The sequence below is a fragment of the Malaclemys terrapin genome, chromosome 6 (assembly GCF_027887155.1).
Source record: "Malaclemys terrapin pileata isolate rMalTer1 chromosome 6, rMalTer1.hap1, whole genome shotgun sequence".
In the NCBI taxonomy this organism is placed as follows: Eukaryota; Metazoa; Chordata; order Testudines; family Emydidae; genus Malaclemys; species Malaclemys terrapin.
This window is the reverse complement of record NC_071510.1, coordinates 54,850,207-54,871,432: the sequence shown is the minus strand read 5'-3', so window position 1 is coordinate 54,871,432 and position 21,226 is coordinate 54,850,207. Positions and strand designations below refer to the sequence as shown.

The 21,226-nt window shown below is 46.3% G+C and overlaps 1 protein-coding gene across 4 annotated transcripts in view; it reads left to right on the top strand.

Moving 5' to 3' along the window:
• The window catches only part of PRRC1 (proline rich coiled-coil 1), a 45,637-nt gene that overhangs the window by 3,310 nt on the left and 21,101 nt on the right, over positions 1-21,226 (top strand). For 2 of the 4 annotated variants that reach the window (XM_054031963.1, XM_054031962.1), the window contains exons 2-4: positions 12,969-13,103; positions 14,482-14,889; positions 15,493-15,656. In XM_054031963.1, coding sequence (XP_053887938.1) covers positions 12,989-13,103; positions 14,482-14,889; positions 15,493-15,656 — 687 coding nt within the window. In that variant the 5' untranslated portion in view covers positions 12,969-12,988. Of the gene's footprint in view, positions 1-10,440; positions 10,552-12,951; positions 13,104-14,481; positions 14,890-15,492; positions 15,657-21,226 lie in introns of all 4 variants that reach the window. The other 2 variants (XM_054031965.1, XM_054031966.1) reach the window with 2 other exon arrangements.

The following is a 21,226-nucleotide window of genomic DNA, read 5'->3' as shown; positions in this document are numbered from 1 at the left end:
GAAAACTTGATCTATATTAAAGGAACTTTTTAGTGGCAAATTTAAAAAAAAATAATCTCTGTAAACAAAGCTACAGGGCAAGGAGCTGTTAGGAATGTGCTACTTTTATGATATTAATTTAGTTTAATAAACACTTTTATGTAATCATATAGAATGCACTCAAGTTTGGGTTTTTTCCAAATTTGGTGACATGACCAGACTCACTAAATGAACTTTTAGTCACAAACCGCTAGATGGCAGGAGCACAATTTCTTTTGGGCTAATTACACATTTGCTTGACTCTGCTTGTAATTCTTTGTCTCCTGGATTTTATATTTTTGGACTGGTTTGTGGGGCTTGTATTAGGTCAACTTTGACATAGGAAGTATTGGTTTTGTGGGTTATGTTCAGAATTTTTTTTTAATCATCTGAGAAAAGGCAGCAGTAGGTGTGAGGAGGAAGTGACTAGAGGCATTTCTACACTGCAAACATCCCCTCTCTCCCCCCCCACCCCCAGGCTAGCCCACACCAGCTGACTCGGGCTCCCCAGGCTTGGGTTGCAGGGCTGTTTCGTTGTAGTGTAGACTTCCAGGCCTGCACCCAAGCCTGGAAGTCTATATGACAGTGAAACAGCCCCTTAGCCTGAGATCTGTGAGGTGAAGTCAACTGGCATAGGCCAGCCGCGGGTGTTTAATTGCAATGTAGACATACCCTAAAATAGACTTTACTAATTTGCATTAAGGACTGGGTAATCCACTGCTGACTGAATGTTCTTGTGGTAAATAAAGATGAAAATACCACAATGCATGTTGCTAATATATGTGGATAAACATTTTATTTTTGGTAGTAGGTTATAATGTAGTATTTGTGTAGCAGCAGTGACGTCTTAGGAAGAGAGACTTCACTGTAGGGCTCTGTAAATATGTAAAACTAAATCTTTGCTTGGAAGTGGGGTTTAACCTTCAAGGATTACTTGCTGAGAATTATGGGTTTGTGGATTGGAGCAGCGAGGAGAAAGAGGTTTTTCTGTAGCTAAATAACTTTAATATGAGGTTGGGAGTAATAGTAAAGACAAAGGCCACTGCCAAAGCTGGTAGAGACTAAGGCCTGGTCTACACTACGGGGTTAGGTCGACTTTAGCAGCGTTAAACCGAATTAAGCCTGGACACGTCCACACAACGAGGCCCTTTCTTTCGAATTAAAGGGCCCTTTAAACCGGTTTCTTTACACCACCTCCGACGAGGGGATTAGCGATAAAACCGGCCTTTGCGGGTCGGAATTGGGGTAGTGTGGACGGAATTCGATGTTATTGGCCTCCGGGAGCTATCCCACAGTGCTTCATTGTGACCGCTCTGGACAGCGCTCTCAACTCAGATGCACTGACCAGGTAGACAGGAAAAGACCTGCGAAGGTTTGAATTTCATTTCCTGTTTGCCCAGCGTGGAGAGCACAGGTGACCACGCAGAGCTCATCAGCACAGGTAACCGTCATGGAGTCCTCCCAGGATCGCAAAAGAGCTCCAGCATGGACCGAACGGGAGGTACGAGATCTGCTCGCCATATGGGGAGATGAAGCAGTGATAGCTGAACTCCGTAGCAGTAAAAGAAATGGAAAAGTATTAGAAAAGATCTCCAAGGCCATGAAGGACCGAGGCCATAACAGGGACACACAGCAGTGCCGCGTGAAAATTAAGGAGCTAAGGCAAGCCTACCACAAAGCCAGAGAAGCAAACGGAAGGTCCGGGGCAGAGCCGCAAACTTGCCGCTACTACGCGGAGCTGCATGCGATCCTAGGGGGTGCAGCCACCACTACCCCAACCGTGTGCTATGACTCTCTCACTGGAGAAACACACAGGGAAGACGGTTCGGGGAACGAGGAAGATGACGATGGAGGTACTGTAGGTAGCTCACAGCAGCAAGGAAGCGGAGAAACCGGTTTCCCCAACAGCCAGGATATGTTTGTGACCCTGGACCTGGAACCAGTAACCCCCGAACTCACCCAAGACCCTCAGGGCACACAGGAGACCTCTGGTGAGTGTAACTTTGTAAATATTTGTAAACATTACAAAAAAAAAGCAAGCAAGTCTGTTAACGTGTATGGGGATGGGGCGGAAATCCTCCAGGGACATCTCCAGAAAGCTCTCCTGGTTGAAATGGGGTGATTTTATTAAGGGGGACATTCAGAGGCGCCCGTTCCTGCTCTTCTGACCAGAAATGTTCCCCGCTGTTAACCACGCGGTGGGGGGGAGGGGTGAAGTGATCATCCCAGAGAATCGTGTGTGTGTGTGTGGGGGGGGGTGGTTTACTTGTGTTTGTGCCGCATGTTAACCGGGAAACCGCAGCCCCCTCCTTTTACATTGAAACCCCATTTTAAATGGACAACCCAATTCATCCTTGATATGGGAAATGCGCTGCTGTTTGCAACCTTTCCCGCATGTTAAGAAGGTTAAAAAAGCCAAAACACTGTGGCCTACGATGGCTGCCTGCAAGCCGAAATATGCGACCTTGTAATGAAAGAGTGTACCCATTGTTCCCTAAAATGTGTCCTTTTTAACCACCTCTCCCTTCTCCTCCACCAGCTGCAAATGTTTCTCCTTCGCAGAGGCTCGTGAACATTAGAAAGAGAAAACGTAAGACGAGGGACGAGATGTTCACGGAGCTGCAGATGTCCGCCCAGGCTGATAGAGCACAGCAGAATGCGTGGAGGCAGTCAATGTCGGAGATGAGAAAAGCCCAACATGAACGAGAGGAGAGGTGGCGGGCTGAAGACGATAGGTGGCGTCAGCTTGCAGACAGACGGCAAGAGGCAATGCTCCGTCTGCTGGAGCATCAAAGTGATATGCTCGAGCGTATGGTTGAGTTGCAGGAAAGGCAGCAGGAGCAGAGACCGCCGCTACAGCCCCTGTGTAACCAACAGCCCTCCTCCCCAAGTTCCATAGCCTCTTCACCCAGACGCCCAAGAACACGGTGGGGGGGCCTCCGTCCACCCAGTCACTCCACCCCAGATGATCGCCCAAGCATCAGAAGGCTGGGCTTCAATAAGAGTTAAAGTTTTAAAATGCAGTGTGTCCTTTTCCATCCCTCCTCCCCCACCCATCCCAGGCTACCTTGGCAATTATCCCCCTACCTCTGTAAGGAACTAATAAAGAATGCATGAATGTGAAAAAACAATGACTTTATTGCCTCTGCAAGGGGGAGGGGAGGGTGGGGTGGGGTGGTTGGTTTACAGGGAAGTAGAGTGAACCGGGTCGGGGGGGGGGGTTGGAGGGTTCATCAAGGAGAAACAAACAGAAGTTTCACACAGTAGCCTGGCCAGTCACAAAACTCGTTTTCAAAGCTTCTCTGATGCGCACCGCGCCCTGCTGTGCTCCTCTAACCGCCCTGGTGTCTGGCTGCGCGTAATCAGCGGCCAGGCGAGTTGCCTCAACCTCCCACCCCGCCATAAAGGTCTCCCCCTTACTCTCACAGATATTGTGGAGCGCACAGCAAGCAGCAATAACAATAGGGATATTCTTTTCGCTGAGGTCTGAGCGAGTCAGTAAGCTGCGCCAGCGCGCTTTTAAACGTCCAAATGCACATTCCACCACCATTCGGCACTTGCTCAGCCTGTAGTTGAACAGGTCCTGACTCCTGTCCAGGCTGCCTGTGTACGGCTTCATGAGCCATGGCATTAAGGGGTAGGCTGGGTCCCCAAGGATCACGATAGGCATTTCAACATCCCCAATGGTCACTTTCTGGTCCGGGAAGAAAGTCCCTTCCTCCAGCTTTCGAAACAGAGCAGAGTTCCTGAAGACGCGAGCATCATGTACCTTTCCCGGCCATCCCACGTTGATGTTGGTGAAACGTCCCTTGTGATCCACCAGGGCTTGCAGCAGCATTGAAAAGTACCCCTTGCGGTTTACGTAGTCGGTGGCTTGGTGCTCCGGTGACAAGATAGGGATATGGGTTCCGTCTATGGCCCCGCCACAGTTTGGGAATCCCATTTCAGCAAAACCATCCACTATTGACTGCACGTTGCCCAGAGTCACTACCCTTGCTATCACCAGGTCTTTCATTGCCCTGGCAAATTGGATCACAGCAGCCCCCACCGTAGATTTGCCCACTCCAAATTGATTCCCGACTGACCGGTAGCTGTCTGGCGTTGCAAGCTTCCACAGGGCTATCACCACTCGCTTCTCAACTGTGAGGGCTGCTCTCATCTTGGTATTCTGGCGCTTCAGGGCAGGGGAAAGCAAGTCACAAAGTTCCATGAAAGTGGCCTTACGCATGCGAAAGTTTCGCAGCCACTGGGAATCGTCCCATACCTGCAGCACGATGCGATCCCACCAGTCTGTGCTTGTTTCCCGGGCCCAGAATCGGCGTTCCACGGTATCAACCTGCCCCAGTGACACCATGATTTCCACATTGCTGGGGCCTGTGCCTTGTGAGAGGTCTATGGCCATGTCAATTTCCTCATCACTCTCGTCGCCGTGCTGCAATCGCCTCCTCGCCTGGTCCGGGTTTCGCCTTGGCATGTTCTGGCTCTGCATATACTCCAGGACAATGCGCGTGGTGTTCATAGTGCTCATAATTGCCGCGGTGATCTGAGCGGGCTCCATGATCCCAGTGCTAGCTATGGCGCCTGGTCAGAAAAAAGGCGCGAAAGTAGTATCTGATGGACCAGGAGAAGGAGGGCGGGAGGGAGGGAGGGAGGGAGGGAGGGCCAAGTGACGACATGGCGTACAGGTACAGGAACAGGGAGAAACACAAACAACTGTCACACAGAATGGTCCCCCCAAAGATTAAACTGGAAACCCTGGGCTTAGCAGGCCGTTGATTTCACGGAGGAAGGGGAAGCAAATGAACACAGAATAAATCTATTTTTTACATCTTAAGGTGGCAGCCGACGCTGCAGCATGAGTGACAGCCATACCAGTATGATGATGATGGGTACCAATCATAATATACCATCATCTGCCAAAAGGCAAGGGGCTGCTGCTGTGTAGCAATGCAGCCCCATGTCTGCCAGCCCCACGTCCGCCAGCACCCAGCATCGCCCTCGGCCTCTTCTGGGTGCTTAGCAGACAATATTGGGCAATTGGCAGAAAATAGTACATTATGACTGGTAACCGTCATCATCGAGACAGTAGCATGTCTGCCCAGGTGGCCATGATTGACAGCCACTCCAGTACGACGACGACGGGTACCAGTCATAATATACCATCGCCTGGAAGGGGCTGGTGCAATGCAGCCCTACGGCTGCCAGCCCCACGGCTATCACTCATGCTACACCGTCTACTGCCAAAAGGCAGTTAGCAGCTGCTGCTGTGTAGCAATGCAGTCCCACGTCTGCCGGCACCCAGAGGACATATGGTGACGGTGAGCTCAGCTGTGCTGAGCGGGCTCCATGTTGTCTGCACAGGTAACCCAGGTAACCCAGGTAAAAAGGCGCGAATCTATTGTCTGCCGTTGCTGTGACGGGGGAGGGAGGGGCCTGACGACATGTACCCAGAACCGCCCGCGACACTGTTTTGCATCATCCGGGCATTGGGATCTCAACCCAGAATTCAAAGAAAAGGCGTGAACCGCTTCGCGGCTCGAGCTGTGGCGCAAACGTAGTATCTGACGGCCTAGGGGAAGGAGGGAGGGGGGCCGAGTGACGACATGGCGTACAGGCACAGGGAATTAAAATAAAGAACGGTGGCTGTGCATCAGGGAGAGACACAAACAACTGTCACAGACTGGTCCCCCCCAAAGATTAAACTGAAAACCCTGGGTTTAGCAGGCCGTTGATTTGACGGAGGGAGGGGGAAGCAAATGAATACAGAGAAAATCTATTTTTTACATCTTAAGACGACGGTGCAGCGTGACTGATAGCCCTCGGCATCTTTCTGGGTGCTTGGCAGCAAATACGGGGTGGTGTATGACGATGGTCTTCAGGCCTATTGCACGAGCTGCTGCTCAGGGAAGACTCTGCTAATGTGCGATGACCCGACTTGTAATAGGCCGGCTAACAGTCATAATACACCATTTACTGCCAAAAGGCAAGCCCCACGGCTGCCAGCACCCAGATCGCCGATGAAGGCTACCAGTCTACTGCACCGTCTACCGCCAAAAGGCAGTTAGCAGCTGCTGCTGTGTAGCAATGCAGTCCCACGTCTGCCGGCACCAAGAGGATATATGGTGACGGTGAGCTCAGCTGTGCTGAGCGGGCTCCATGTTGTCTGCACAGGTAACCCAGGTAACTAACCCAGATAAAAAGGCGCGAATCTATTGTCTGCCGTTGCTGTGACGGGGGAGGGAGGGGCCTGACGACATGTACCCAGAACCGCCCGCGACACTGTTTTGCATCATCCGGGCATTGGGATCTCAACCCAGAATTCCAAGGGGCGGCGGAGACTGCGGGAACTGTGGGATAGCTGTGGGATAGCTACCCATAGTGCAATGCTCCGGAAGTCGACGCTAGCCTCGTACTGTGGACGCGGTCTGCCGACTAGAGCACCTAGAGCATTTTATTGTGTGGACATACACAATCGGCTGTATACAACCGATTTCAATAAAACCGGCTTCTATAAATTCGAACTAATTTCGTAGTGTAGACATACCCTAAGGATTTGGGGCCTGATCCTGATAGGCACTTTGCCTCTGCATTTTTCTTCAGGACATTTTTCAGCAGCTTAGTTGTGTGGTGACTAGTCTTCAAACCTTATTTGTCCTCTTTTGGTTTCTCTTATTCTTCCATACTCTTTTAATTCTCTAGAATTATATCTAAGGGCCTGATTCTCCACTGTCTTGCTCCTTTCATAATCGCTTACACCTGTGCAAACTGAGAGTGGATACTTTTAATTTGGAAGCATGTTATACTTGCAGTGTTGCCAATTCTTGTGGGGTTTCTTTACCATGGGCTTTGTGATATTTGGGTGTTTTTAAGTTTCCTATGATCTCACAGTTCCTGGCTTAAAAAATCATGACATTTGCCCTTATTCACAATGGCTTGATGGGTCGTATGTGTTTGTAGGAGGCAGACTGAGGAAGGTGAGGGAATAGAGGTTGGCAGAGGAAAAACGTGAGGGGTAGGTTACTGTAAAGGAATAAGAGGCGAAAAAGTGGAGGTAGGTGAACTTAAGGTTTGGAGACTGTAGGTGAGCATGGAAGGGTGAGGGGAAGAGTGTGTGGATTAGGAGGCAAGCAAGATGGAGTGGGGAAGGATACAGGCTACTGATAGTGGGGGTTGGGAGATGGAGACGGGGTTAAGAAGGGATAAGGAGACGTCCCCCTCTGAACTGCCAGTGGCATGGCATTTTATATATATATATATATATATATATATATATATATATATAAAAAAAAAAACTTGAAATGCTCTTACACATTTTGGGGCAGGCAGTTTCCCCTCAACGACTCAAGAACTAGAAGGCAAACTTAAAATCACAAAATATATTTTAAAGTCATGATTTTTAGGGGCATACCTGTGATATGTGAACACTTAGGGTAGGCAGTGCTGTTGCCCACTTAGCACTCATTCCACATAAATGTAAATAACTATATAGAATGCATGGTAATGGAGAATCAAGATGATAGATTTCTATTTAAGTATTCTGTTTACACCTTATTTTCTAGATTAGATTATTTGTTCCTTAGCTCTTGAGCCTATAATCATTCTGGAAAATGTATGTAGTAAACCACTGAGAAAGTTCCACGTGGAACCTGTTCAGTCATTCCGTGTGTGTGTGTGTAAATATATTTAGGGGGGAAAAAAAAAACCCTATCAACAGCATTTATTCACAGCATTATCTGGAATACTGCTGTTTAATGAACGTGTTATGGAGAGGAGTCCGGTGGCACCTGAAAGACTAACAGATTTATTTGGGCATAAACTTTCATGGGTAAAAAACCTACTTCTTCAGTTGCATTGGTGTTAGGGAGAGTTGCTCAAATAGCTTACATGTTTTAGTCTTTTTGACCAATGACTTCTTTACTTGTCTTACTCCTGGGGGGAATTCTGTGCCGCTTCACAATGCAGAATTTGCACAGAATTAATGTTCTGGGCAGAATTTCATTTTTTTCCTGCAGAATTGGTGCTGCTGGCTGCCCCAGCAGAGCCTAGCTCGCAGTGAACCTGCACGGGTGGACAAACCTGTTCCCAGGTTTGCTGGCCCCACTTGGTCACCTGGTGTGGCTGAGTCCCTTCCCTGTGCAGCAGTTGCCAGAGGTGGCAAACTGCACCCCTCAGGGAGAGGCAGGAGCAACAGCTGAGAGTTGCAAGGAGGGGCCACTGCTTTCCAGGAGGGGAGATTGAGAGTAAAAGGGGAGGGTCTTGCAGGGGGACTAGGTGACTAGAGTTACTAGGTCCAGGTTTTCCCAGACATTGCCTCTTTTTTGATCAGGGTGGATTTGATTTAAATAATTAATCAGGAAGACTCGATTTAATAATGGTTTTCTATATAAAAGTGCATTCTTGTTGGTTGTTATAACCTTAATACATATTCTCCACAACTCAGAGATAGATGTAAATTTCATTTTTAGAAGGTACACACTATACATTTTTAAACAGTGATTTATTTTGTAAACTTTTCAGATTAGTTTTACAGCTATATCAGAAAACCGAATGATTGTTTGGTTATTTCATTTATCAAAGGTAATTGAAGCAGATAGTTCACCTCCCAATAACTTCATAAATATCTCAAATTCAACAAGTTAATCATTGATATTTGGAGGATATTCTTGCCAGGCTGTATTAGGAGGAGAACATCACCAGACATTTAAATTCTTTTATTTAACTAAAACAACAATGTTAAATATTCTGGATTTTTTTCTTCAGCAGCAAACATACAGTATTTTAACAAAACAAGCATATATCCCTCGCTTCTCACATTTATCTCCAGACTTCTTTTCCTTGTCCAGATCTATTACACCAGTGGTTCTCAAACTGGGGCCGCCGCTTGTGTAGGAAAAGCCCCTGGCGGGCCGGGCCGGTTTGTTTACCTGCCGGGTCCACAGGTTCATCCGATCGCGGCTCCCACTGCCCGCGGTTCGCCGCTCCAGGCCAATGGGGGCTGCGGGAAGCGGCGGCCAGCAAATCCCTTGTCCCGCACCGCTTTCCACAGCCCCCATTGGCCTGGAGCGGCGAACCGCGGCCAGTGGGAGCCGCAATTGGCCGAACCTGTGGACCCGGCAGGTAAACAAACAGGCCCGGCCCGCCAGGGGCTTTCCTTACACAGGCGGTGGCCCCAGTTTGAGAACCCTGTATTACACCCCCAACAATCTTCTATTCATTGAACTTTTTGAAACTTTGCACTTTTAGAGAGAGGTAAGGGATTGACTCTGTGCACGCAAATTTGCAGAGGGACAATACGGTTGAGGTCTGTTATTTCTCATCTCTATTTATTTATTTATTTATTTAAAACATTTTTGCTGTTAACAAGCGTGTTACCTCTGGAGACACAAATCCACAGTTTGAGAACTGCAAAACTAAGCATCTCTGATGGTGTCTGCTAGGCTGAGTCCCATTGAATAGATAGAAAGATTAACCTAAATAATCTATGCAGAAGCCTCTAGAACCCCATAAGGTTGGGTCCCTAATCCATGAACTATTGGAACTCATTTATAAAACTTTTCTTCAGCATTACATGAATATATTGTCTCATACTATAGAATTAGAATTTATAATCCCTATTCCATTATGAGATATTTTTGAGCTATACTGTATCTTAATTAAAACTATCTTTAGATTGCTTTTTTCCTCAAAAAGCATTTTATCAAAGAAATCCGATTTAAATTAAAAAAAATCTGATTGGTTGATTTATTTATTTTTAAAATCGTTGATTTTTATCCACTTTGTTTTTGATGCTCCACCCTCTGTCCAGGCAAATTTTTCTAATAAGAGACAATGTCCGGGTTTCTTGCAGAGCAGATGTTGCAGCTCAGAAAGAGCCCTGATTGGTCTGCTTTGCGATTGGTCCCTCCCCTGCATCCACATTTGATTGGTCCCTTGCAGCTGCTGGATCCTGCCCACCCAGGCACTGGCTCCCAGCCCTGGGCAGGGGGAGAGCCCTGCAAGGAGGCCCTGACTGACAGACTTGCTCTATGTTCTGGGTCTGCGCCAGCCTCCCTGCCACTGTGACAGGGGGTGGCACTGCCCCTCCATCTCAAGATTAAGGCCCCACATACCCACTCCAGCATCCGCCAAATCCCCCCTCCCAGTACAAACACCCCTCCAGCACCCCGCAACCGTACCCTCCCCCAACTCTCCCCTCACCCATAGTGAAAGGCAGTGTCCTTTATTTGGAAACTGGAAATATGGTAACTCTGGGGGGGGGGGGGGGGGGTAGGGTAAAAATATGAGAATAGACTAAAAGACTGGAAGGGTAAAGTTTTCAAAAATAATTGAAACGGGTGTGATATTGTGTTATTTTGACAAATAAGGTACGCAGAATTTTAAAAATGTGCTCAGAATTTTTTTTTTTTTTTTTTTTTGGTGCAGAATTCCCTTAGGAGTAAACTTGTCTGCTAGGATCTGAATTGAGAATTTCTTGTTTGCTCAAGAATAACTAATGTCTTCACAGCCATAAAAACAACTTTGGATTTTTGGCAGGTAATTGAAGGAGGAAGAGCTTTAGGAATGTTTTTATTGTGAAATATAAACTTGTGCTGTTAGCTTTTTAAAAACATGCTATTAAAAACAAATCCTTCAGCCCAGGTAAGTTTAATGGAAGGCCCTACCCAATGCCGTTCCACTGCAGGGGACTGGGGTGGATGCAGAGATTCTGCAGACAGGATCCATACCCCTACAGGCTGCAGAATGCTGCTTCAGAGGTCCTTCATCTGTTCTTGAATGGAGAGAGGTTTTGAGCTGGGGAGGAAAGGGGCTGGCTTGTAGAAAGTAGATCTAATGGCATATGGGGAATTCCCCCCATGTTGCGGGACCTCAGCCATGAAGAGCACTGCATAGTGGACATGGAATGGATCTGTTGCCTTTCTGTAACTTGGCTCAAGTATTCCATTTCCCTCCTTGTCACCTGAACCTTTTGTGCAAAGCCTTCTGTTTGTGTTTTCCAGGGGCGACAGAACTGTTCCTTGTATAATTTAAACTTTCATTTATTCTCAGGAGCTTTACAGTTCACCTGTGAGCATATGTCAGAATTGACTGTTGCTATACCTTCTCTTAGCTGTATGTCTGTGTGTGTGTGTATATGAAGGTATATATTTTACCTTCCTCAAGAATAACAAGGTAACAAGAATGTGAACATTTTTAGTGTTAAATCAGTAGCTGACTATTTAGGCTTTTTTACATGGAATATGACTTTTTACTAGGAGGAAAAAAACCCTGTAATTTTCTAAGTGGAAGTTTCTATATGTGTATTGTATTGCATTTTTAGCACATTTTCCAGTGTGCCTTGTTAAAGGAATATGCTGTCAGAGCTTGATAGCTCCTGGCGTAATGGATATTATGGACAATTCTTATCAAGATTCAGTCTATTTGTTATACATATAATGAGTTCACATGGGATTTGTATTTCATTATAGCTACCTTAGGAAACATTCTTCCAAGAAGCAAATAATAGCTACCGGTACCTGGTTTACCAGACTTGAGAGACAAGACATTATTATTATTATTTTATTATTTTAAATTACCTTTGTACTGTAGAATACAAATCAGAAATGGGAGAAAAGGAAAGTTGAGAATTCATTTGCATGTTTTTCCCCCATCTCTCTCTCCTGCTTCCCACACATTTTGTGCTGCCTTTTTAATAAGGTATTTTTAAGCAAGGGTATGGTTTCATGTTTCTTGCAGTAAAATGGATTTTCCAGTGTTTTAGCATGATGAAAGACACTCCTATCCTGTACTGATCCTGGTGGTGAAAGAAGGCAGTTTGTCATTCAGTATTAATCTTTGATGCTCTCATTAGATTAGTGAGGAAGAGATAGTGTGGTCCCATAGGGCTTGTCTGTTTTGGTAAACATCAACTGCTGTAGCTAAATCATTATAAAAATCCATCTGGTTACACCGGGGGTAACCCCCTAGTGTAGACACACTGAATCTGCTTTAAATTGTGCTTAAGCTTAATGCAGTAAGTCACTTTAAGTGCAATTTAAAACTGTTTTCCATTGTGTCAGTATTAGGGATTTGCACTGGTATAACAACATAGATTTTTATATTCAATTAGTTACATCAGCACAAGTTGAATATAAACAAGGTCATAGTTAAAGCAGAGGACATGGACTCAGGATTTCATGGGTTTTGTTCCCAGATGTGCCAATGGTTTCCTTTGTGATCTTTGGCAAGTCACTTGAATTTACAGAATTGCTACCACATCTTCTTTTGAAATAAGTTGATGTGCTCAGCACCCTGTTGAAAACAAGTGCACAGTCTGAGTGCTTTAGTTTATCTATCTGTAAAATGGCAATATGTACTTATCTGCTTTGTGTGGATTTTGTGAGGTTTAGTGTTTGTAACCAGGGCAGGCACCAGCTTAACAAGTAGGTGCTTGGGGGCGGCCAAGGGAGAGGGGCGGCACCTGCAGCAATTCGGGGGCGGCAGGCCCCTCACTCCCTCTAGGAGCGAAGGACCTGCTGCTGAACTGCCGTCACCGATCGCGATTGCGGCCTTTTTTTTTTTTTTTTCCCCCAATTGCCGCTGCCGATTGCGATTGTGGCTTTTTTTTTTTTTTTTTTTTTTTTTGCTTGGGGCGGCAGAAATGCTGTTATTTGTAACATATTTCATATCCTTAAATGAAAGGTGTTTTAGAAGTAAGGATTTCAGAGAGAAGTTTTGAATTTGAAACATAGTCTCTAGTATAAGGTGGGAAAAGAATATTACTGTACAGATGTGCGAGACACTGAATAAATGGTTTGTCTAGGGCTCCTCAAAAGACTCTTTTTGGAACTGGTATTTGAACTGTCCTGGGCTCCTAAACCAGCATCTAGTCCACTATAGCATGCTCCTTTCTTTGTAATTCAGTTTGAAATAGTTTTGTCTTATTTCTCAATACAGATTTTGTTTCTCTGCAGTTTGTTGTAGCTGAAGAAAAATGATGGAAGAGAGTGGAATAGAGACGACCCCACCTGGCACTCCCCCGCCAAGCACAGCAGGGGCGGTAGCTGCTGGTATCACCATTGCCACCACCACCACACCTGTCTCATTAGGTATAAGAGGCTTCCAAGCAACTGGGTTTTGCTTGTTCATGTGTTTTGAAGCATAGCAATTAGTCCAAGCGAAAGCAAAATTATAATCAGTATAATTGCAGTGCACTTCTCCAGACTAAATTGAAGAACTTAATTTCTTCCTTAATCCCAATAGTGTGCTCCTTAAATGACTTGCTGCATCTTTTAAGAATATGGCTTTTTAAACTTACACTTCTATAAGAAATTATGTGGGTGTATGTCTAGGGTTTTTATGGAGGAATGGGTGGGGAAGATAGAGGCTTTGACTGCTGTGTAGGGAATAGTAATAGAGTTGGCTAGTACTGTAGATAATCTGAAGATTTTGCAGGATCATGTGGGGAAATAACCTGCTCACTTGACCTGATTTTCTAGTGTGTGCACCATTTTGTGCAACCTCAGAGTAACATCTGACCTTCCAGTTGAAACTTAGAATCTAGTGCACTTTCCAGTAGTTGTTTTGCCTCTGAATTACTAAAAGGCATAAAAAGTAATGAGTTATTTTTGTAACGATTTTGAATTCACACAGGGATCAGAACTGTTGAGAAAGATGGTATCATTTTTACATAGGCACTCTTCTCTTAATAGCAGTTGGTGCCATGGGGTATGCAATAATGTTGACGTGAGAACCTTAATTTAAGCATTTCCTAACTCTTCCCTTCACGCCCGTCACCTTATATCATTAAAGTATTCTTTTCTTGTTAATTTGCATTATTATGTATCTTAAACTCAAAGTACTCTCTACACTTTATACTGCCATCACACACAGCAATCATTTCACAGTACCGAAAGGTAACCGCTACTGAGGTGAAATGTGGAAGCTGTTAACAGTGTATAGCAGTACTACCCAAGAGTTTAGCACAGGAAGTATAGCAGAATACATCATACCTGTCTAGTTAAAACTTAGGTGAAATTAAGGTAGTTGGAATTTAATAATTCAAGGTGGAATCTAGTTAAAGTCTTACAGAATCTCTAATGAAAACTTCTTCCAGTAGCACAATTCCTCCTAATATCATGTTGGAGTGTTAATTGAGTAGTGACTCAGAAAGCAGATTGTCACCTATTGAACTGGCAAAACGTGAGGCCACTTGTGGAAGTCTCCATTCAAATACTGATCCATCCTGCTGCTGTCTAGCTTGATATCTGATGGGGGTCACAGTGGAAGATGGGGAATCACTTACTTTTTTGGTGAAAGTTTACTTGTAACTGGAATCATTACTTCATACAACTAGGTTTTGAACTCAAACTTATTTTTTGGGGAAAAGCTTTAGGTATCTTATTCAGATATTTTGTAAAGAATTTTAAAGCTATGATAACTTTTTATTAAAGTGCCTTTTCTTTTTTCTGTTTTTTCCCCTCCTAGCTTTGTCCAGTTCTCTCACTGCTCCAGACATATCCCCTCTCCCATCTTTCCCTCCTCAATCATTCTCCACACCTCTACCACCCCTAGTGTCTTCACTTCCTCCTATGAGGTCATCCGCGCCTTTGCCATTTGTGCCTTCTGCAACAGTTTCAACTATTGCACCCCCTTTAACTCCTGCCCCACCTCCTATTACCCCTCCAACCGCTTCAGCTTTTAGCGGTGCCATGTCCCATTTCTCAACACCTCCTCCCCTAAGCTGTATTCCTAGCCCTAACCTTTCTGCACCTCCCACGGCACCCCCCATTTCAGGATTTTCCATTGCTTCATCCTATGACATTACCAGAGGTCATGCTGGGCGAGCACCACAGACCCCGCTGATGCCATCGTTTTCTGCACCTTCAGTCACAGGTAGTATTTTGTTCTGTCTTTGTAAGATGAGGCAAGTTCTCATTAGTGACCTTATGTGTAACATAAGGGGTAGTAGGGTGTCAGCATTTTTCTATTCAACCTGCCTCCCTGTAGAGAAATGCTGGCTGACTTCTGTATTATGTCAGGTGTAACTAACTCATTTTGAGTATAAAGAGGTGGGAGTGGCTCTTTTGGGGAGAAGTAGTCATGGTCTAGGATAGAAGTGTCATTTCAGGGAAACCCTAGGAACATACAAGTTTAGGGGAAAAAATGCAACTAAAACAAAAAGTTACTCAGGATAACCTGTGTAGCCAAACTCCACTGTACGTAATGTATGCGGGCTCTGTTCAGAACAGGGAAGAAACTCCACTTGCTGTACAATACTATAGTATAACATTTTGAATCCATAAATTATACTCTAATGCAGTAGTTTCTAAACTAGCTGGTGATATATAGAGAGCTGGCTGGTCATGTGGTGCTGGCTTCTGCTTTCTTATTTCCAGCCTCTGTATTGCTTTAAGACAGCTAAAAGAATATTGCTATAGCAAATTAATTGTGGTAAGATACATGAATGTTTGTGTGTGGCTTGTTTTTGCTTATCAGGTGTCTTGACAAATCCTGTTACTCAACAAACAACTTTCCCATCCTCTCTGATGCCCGGAACTGGAAGTGGCTCTGCAATAACTTTCCCAGAGGAGCATGAAGACCCCAGAGGAGCTGGCATACAGAATGAAGCATCTGCTGGAGGCCTCTGGGGATTTATAAAAGTAATTTTTTTTTTCTTTTACCATTTGTGGGTTAAGTCTTTTAACAGACTAAAATGTATCATAGGTTCTTCAAGTATGTGTTAGTATGGATCCCACTTAGGTGCACATGAACTTCATGCATGTGAGATCAGAAGGCATTAATGGCAGGAAGGCTGCATCCCTCCCTCTGTTCCCTCTTACTGCCTGTGGCAACGAGCTAGAGCTGGCATTTGTCAGACCACTAGTTCATAACTCAGGATAAACTTCAAAACCTTACGAAGTCTTCAGCACTACTACTTATCTTTTATGTTCAACTACCATGAAGACTGCTCCATGGGAAGATCTGGTACAGGCATTCTTGGCACTGAAGCTGCCCTCGACATCAATTTTGAAGCTAGCACCAAAACCTCATGTTTTGAAATCAAGTACCAAGAAGGGGTGCTCCAAATATAGAGGTAGACAGTCACGAAGAGGCTCACTCTCATCCCACAAGGACAGACTGCCGCAAAGCATTCACAGAGAAGTCCAAGCCCTGTACAGACTCAAGAACTGAGAAAGGGCAGGCTACTATGCAGCAGATTCTGCTGGCCCTAGTCCTGGCTCCAATAATGCACCACTCATTGTTAACCCTGGTCTTGGGGGATGAGACTAGGGCAGAACTGGATCCATCATTGATGCCAAGACACCTACTGGCACTGGTACAGACTCTGGTACTGCGAGCACTGTAGATGTTGGTGCTGCCCCAGAAGAGGCTTACTGCTTCTCACCATCACTGGGGCATATGTTTTCCCATCATTGAGTAGAGAACTCTCCCCTGTGGTCTGCGATCAATGCTATTGGGATCAATGCTATCTTATAGATCTCAAACACCACCGGTCCATCAAGACTGGCATTAGACTGACCAACATCCAACAAAGTCCACTGTACTCCTGTGTTATACAGCCAGTATCACAGGCATTGAGAAGCCATTTTCCATAACAGAGGGAAAGAAAGAGCTCTCTCTTGCTAGCAGTATGCATGATCAGACCACTAATACCTGAATACCAGAGAGAACCAGATTTAGGGTCAGAACAACATCAACATCCCAGCTCATCGCTAAAGAATCTCTTCTCTTTGTTGCCAGATGAAACTGTAAGTCTTGATATCAGTACTGGCACCAGATGACTTCAGGGTGTTCCAGGCGCTCCTTTTGTCAATTTCCAGTCTCAGCAGTCATCAGATCAGAGAAATCTCACAAGCTGTTTGAAAACCTGTCAGCTTTTCGTCTTGTCAGGATCACCCTCCCCATTACTGAGGGACTGTTTGACCTCGCTAAAGCTCTGTGGCAGACTCCATCCATAGTAATGCCAATGGCAAAACAAGCTGAGAAGTACCAGGTGCCTCCCACAGGATTTGAGGACCTTTGCGCTATCCCCAAGCTAGGCTCCTTAATTATGTGACTTGTACAAGAGAGGTAGAAATTGAGCTAAAGCACATCTAAGGACGAAGACCCTAAAATACTCAATTTATTTGAGAGGAAGTCATGCTGTTCAGCTTCGCTCCAGCTGTGTGAGGCTAACAGCCAGCCCTTTCTGCTGAAGAATGATACTTACAAGAAAGGGTGTCACCCTGTTCAACATGAAATTCCTTTATGACAGCAGAGGATCTTCAGGACATAATTTAGAAAGGCCAGCACCAATGGTGGCCAAGACAGTGTTGCAGGCAGCAATGGATGCTTTAGACATTGCAGATCGGTCTTTGGCCACTGTAGTGGTCACGCATAGAGCACTGTGGTTCTAGGCATTGGGCATCCTGAGAAAAATGCATGCCATGATAGAGGACTTGTCCTTTCAGGGCTCAGGGCTGTTCAGCATGCAGACAGGCAGTGCTATGCACTGACTGAAGGACTTGAAAGCTACCCTGCATTCTCTGGGGGCTTACACCTCTGCTCCATGCCACAAGATGGACCATTCACAGTGCATGTCATCCTACCATCCCAGACAGATGGAATATCATGACAAAAAGGTGTTTGGAGATAGGAAGAGGAGACTATCACACCATATTCTAAGCAATGCACCCCACTCCTATGATGCATTAGCAGATTTGACAAAGCTGTTGAGAGCCACATTAGACCTAGACTAGAGAGTACGATCTTTAGAGTTGCCTCACCTCTTTGCACTGCGTATTGTCTGTCATGACATCAAACAGTCCTTCTGTAGCAGGGTCTTGTGAGAAAAGTCTCAAAATAGAAGTGGCCTCATTTCTTTGTCTGGGAACCATAGAGTAGGTCCCAATAGAGCAGTGGTTCTCAAACTTTTGTACTGGTGACCCCTTTCAAATAGCAAGTCTGAGTGCAAACCCCCCTTATAAATTAAAAACACTTTTTAAATATATTTAACACCATTATAAATGCTGGATGTAAAGCGGGGTTTGGAGTGGAAGCTGACAGCTCGTGACCCCCCCTCCCACGTAATAACCTCGCAACCCCCTGAGGAGTCCCAACTCCCAGTCTGAGAACCCCTGCAATAGAGTTTGGGGGGAAAAAGGCTTCTACTCCCAGTGTTTTCTCATTCTGAAGAAGACAGGAGGTCTTTGTTCTATCCAAAACCTGAGGAGACTCAACAAATACATATTTCTCCTCAGTTTCAGGATGATAACACTTGCCTCCATTGTTCTATCTCTTCGAGCGTAGGACTGATTCGCAGTATGCAAGATGCATACTTCCACTTAGCCATCCATCCAACCTGGAGAAAGTATCTAAGATCAACAGTGGGGCCATTCATTATCAATACAGGGTTGTAGCCTTTGGACTCCTATTGCACTGAGAATATTCACAAAATGCTTGGTAGTACGAGTAGTACACTTAAAATGACAGGGAATTCATGTCCACCCATACCTGGATAACTCGCTGATCGGGGCAGTTCCCACCAGGATATTGCAACGGCCATATAATATGTCCTTTCCCTATTGTCTCAGGTAGGTCTGTTGAACTACTAGAAATCCTGTATTGCATGATTGCAGACTATAGACTTCATCAGAGCTTTAATAGACTCCAGATCAGAGGTGGGCAAACTATGGCCCGCGGGACCGTTCTCCCCGGCCCCATAGCTCCTGGCCTGGGAGGCTAGCCCCCAGCCCCTCCCCCGCTGTTCCCCCTCTCCCGCAGCCTCAGCTCACTGTGCCGCTGGCGCAATGCTCTGGCCGGCGGAGCAGCGAGTTCCTGGGGCAGCACACCTGCAGAGCCAGGGCCTAACCTGGTGCTCTGTGCTGCACGGCTGCCTGTCCTGGTGCAGCTGCGTCGCCAGACACTGGTGCTCCAGGCAGCGCGGTAAGGGGGCAGGGAGTGGGGGAGGCGGGGTTGGATAGAAGGCAGGGGAGTTCGGGAGGTGGTCAGGGGCCGGGGTGTGGATAGGGGTTGGGGCGGTCAGAGGGTGGGGAACGGGGGTTGAATGGGGGCAGGGGTTCCGGGGGAAGTCAGGGAGAAGGGGTGGTTGGATGGGGCAGAGGTCCGGAGGGGGGCAGAGGGGCAGTCAGGAATGAGAGGAGGCGTTGGGTGGGGTGACAGGGGGCAGTCAGGGGTGGGGGTTCCGGGGACGGTCAGGGGATAGAGAGAGGGGGTGGTTGGATGGGGTAATCGTCCTGTGGGTGCAGTCAGGGGACAGGAAGAAGGGGTGGTTGGATGGGGCAGGGGTCCCGTGGGTGCAGTCAGGAAGGAGGCGGGGGTTGGATGGGGCAGTGGGTGGCAGTTAGGGGTGGGGAGGTCTGGGGGCGGTCAGGGAACAGAGAGCAGGAGTGCTGGATGGGACAGAGGTCCAGGGGAGCAGTCAGGGAACACCGGGGGTTGGATGGGGCAAGAGTACCGGGGGGCTGTCAGGGAAGCAGGGGCGGGTTGGATAGGGGGCGGGGGCCATGCCTGCCTGTTTGGGAAGGCACAGCCTCCCCTAACCGGCCCTCCATACAATTTCTGAAACCCAATGCGGCCCTCAGGCCAAAAAGTTTGCCCGCCCCTGCTCCAGATCCACTTCCAGGCACCAGAGAGGACAGGTGCCAGTCACTTCAGTCAGAGGTGTATGATCTACAGCCTAGTCTGATGATGATAGTGCATATGTGTCTGGGGCTACAATGTCACAAGTTAATGTGAACATATGGCGCCACTTGCCACATTTCATTTACAGTCCTTGCAAGTGTGGCTGAGGTCCATGCACAAAGGGCTCACATTCCTGCCTCAAGTCCTATGGGAGCTTGCTTCATGGTTAGATCCAGTAAATGTGAGAAAAGAGATGCCCTTCTGTCCCCTCCCTGTCTACTCTTATCACAGACTCATAGGGGGTGCCTACCTGTAATATCTGCAAATGCAAAACACATGGTCTTGGGAACTACACATGAACATCCTGGAAATGAGGGCCATCAGACTGGCCTACACAGTGTTCCTACCTGTTCTGTGGAACTCCATGGTGCAAATCCTGATTGACAACACATTTGCAATGCACTCTAAACAAGCAAAGAGGTACGCTATCATCCTCTCTTTGCCATGAACCCATCAGGTTCTGGATATGGTGTTGTCACCATGGTAATCACAGTGGCTCAACACTTTCAATGGGTCAGCAACCTAGTAGACTACTTGAGAAGACATATAGTGACCAATCTTGAGTGGCCACTGCAGAAATCCATCCTAGACACAATATTCAGTCAGTGGGGGGATTCCTGTCATAGACTCATTTGTCACAGAGGACAATACTAAATGTCTGCATTTCTGCTTCAGAAGAGGTGATGGTCTCAAGGACTCTTATACACTTCCCTATAATTTTTATCTGATTCCCAGGATAATATCCAAGATCAGACAAGGCTGGGATTATCGAAATAGCCCCATACTAGTCAAGACTTATTCGGCTCTCGAATGTCCCATGCACCTGCCACCGTGCCTGGACCTAACTTCAGAATGGAGGTCAGATAATGCACTCAAACCTGCAGTTGTTGCACCAGACTTCTTTGATGTTGGCTGGTTAAGCACTGACAGATTGCCCCCAACAAGTTCAAGAAATTTTATATAAAACACAAAACCTTCCACCAGGAAGACTTATCCTTGAAATGAAAAAAGATTATATGGGCAACTCAGAATAATGTTGACTTACTGGCAGCCCCAATACTGAAAAGATCCTGGACTATATGCTGCTCCCAAAATATACAAGGACACCCTTAAGGTTCACATTGCTATGGTATTTGCATGTTGCACTCTGGCAGTCAGACTGTCTTCTCACACCCTATGTATGATATCAACATTTTTCAAGAGCTTCCTTCGTACTTTGCCTCCAGTCAGAGACCTGATTCCCACATGGGATCTCGGTGTCGTTTTCCTATAGCTTTTATGGAGCACTGTCAGAGTGCTCAGAACACCCCCTTACCAGCAAGACTGTTTTTATCTTGGCCATTACCTCAGTATGGAGTGTCAGTGAACTCCAAGCTCTTATGACCGGATTGCCTTATATATGCTTCCATAGGGACAGGCTGGTGCTGAAACCACATCCCACGTTCATCCCTAAAGTGGTCTCAAATTCCACCTAAACAAATCTGTTTACCTGTCTTCCTGAAGCTTCATTCAATGTTGGGAGAAG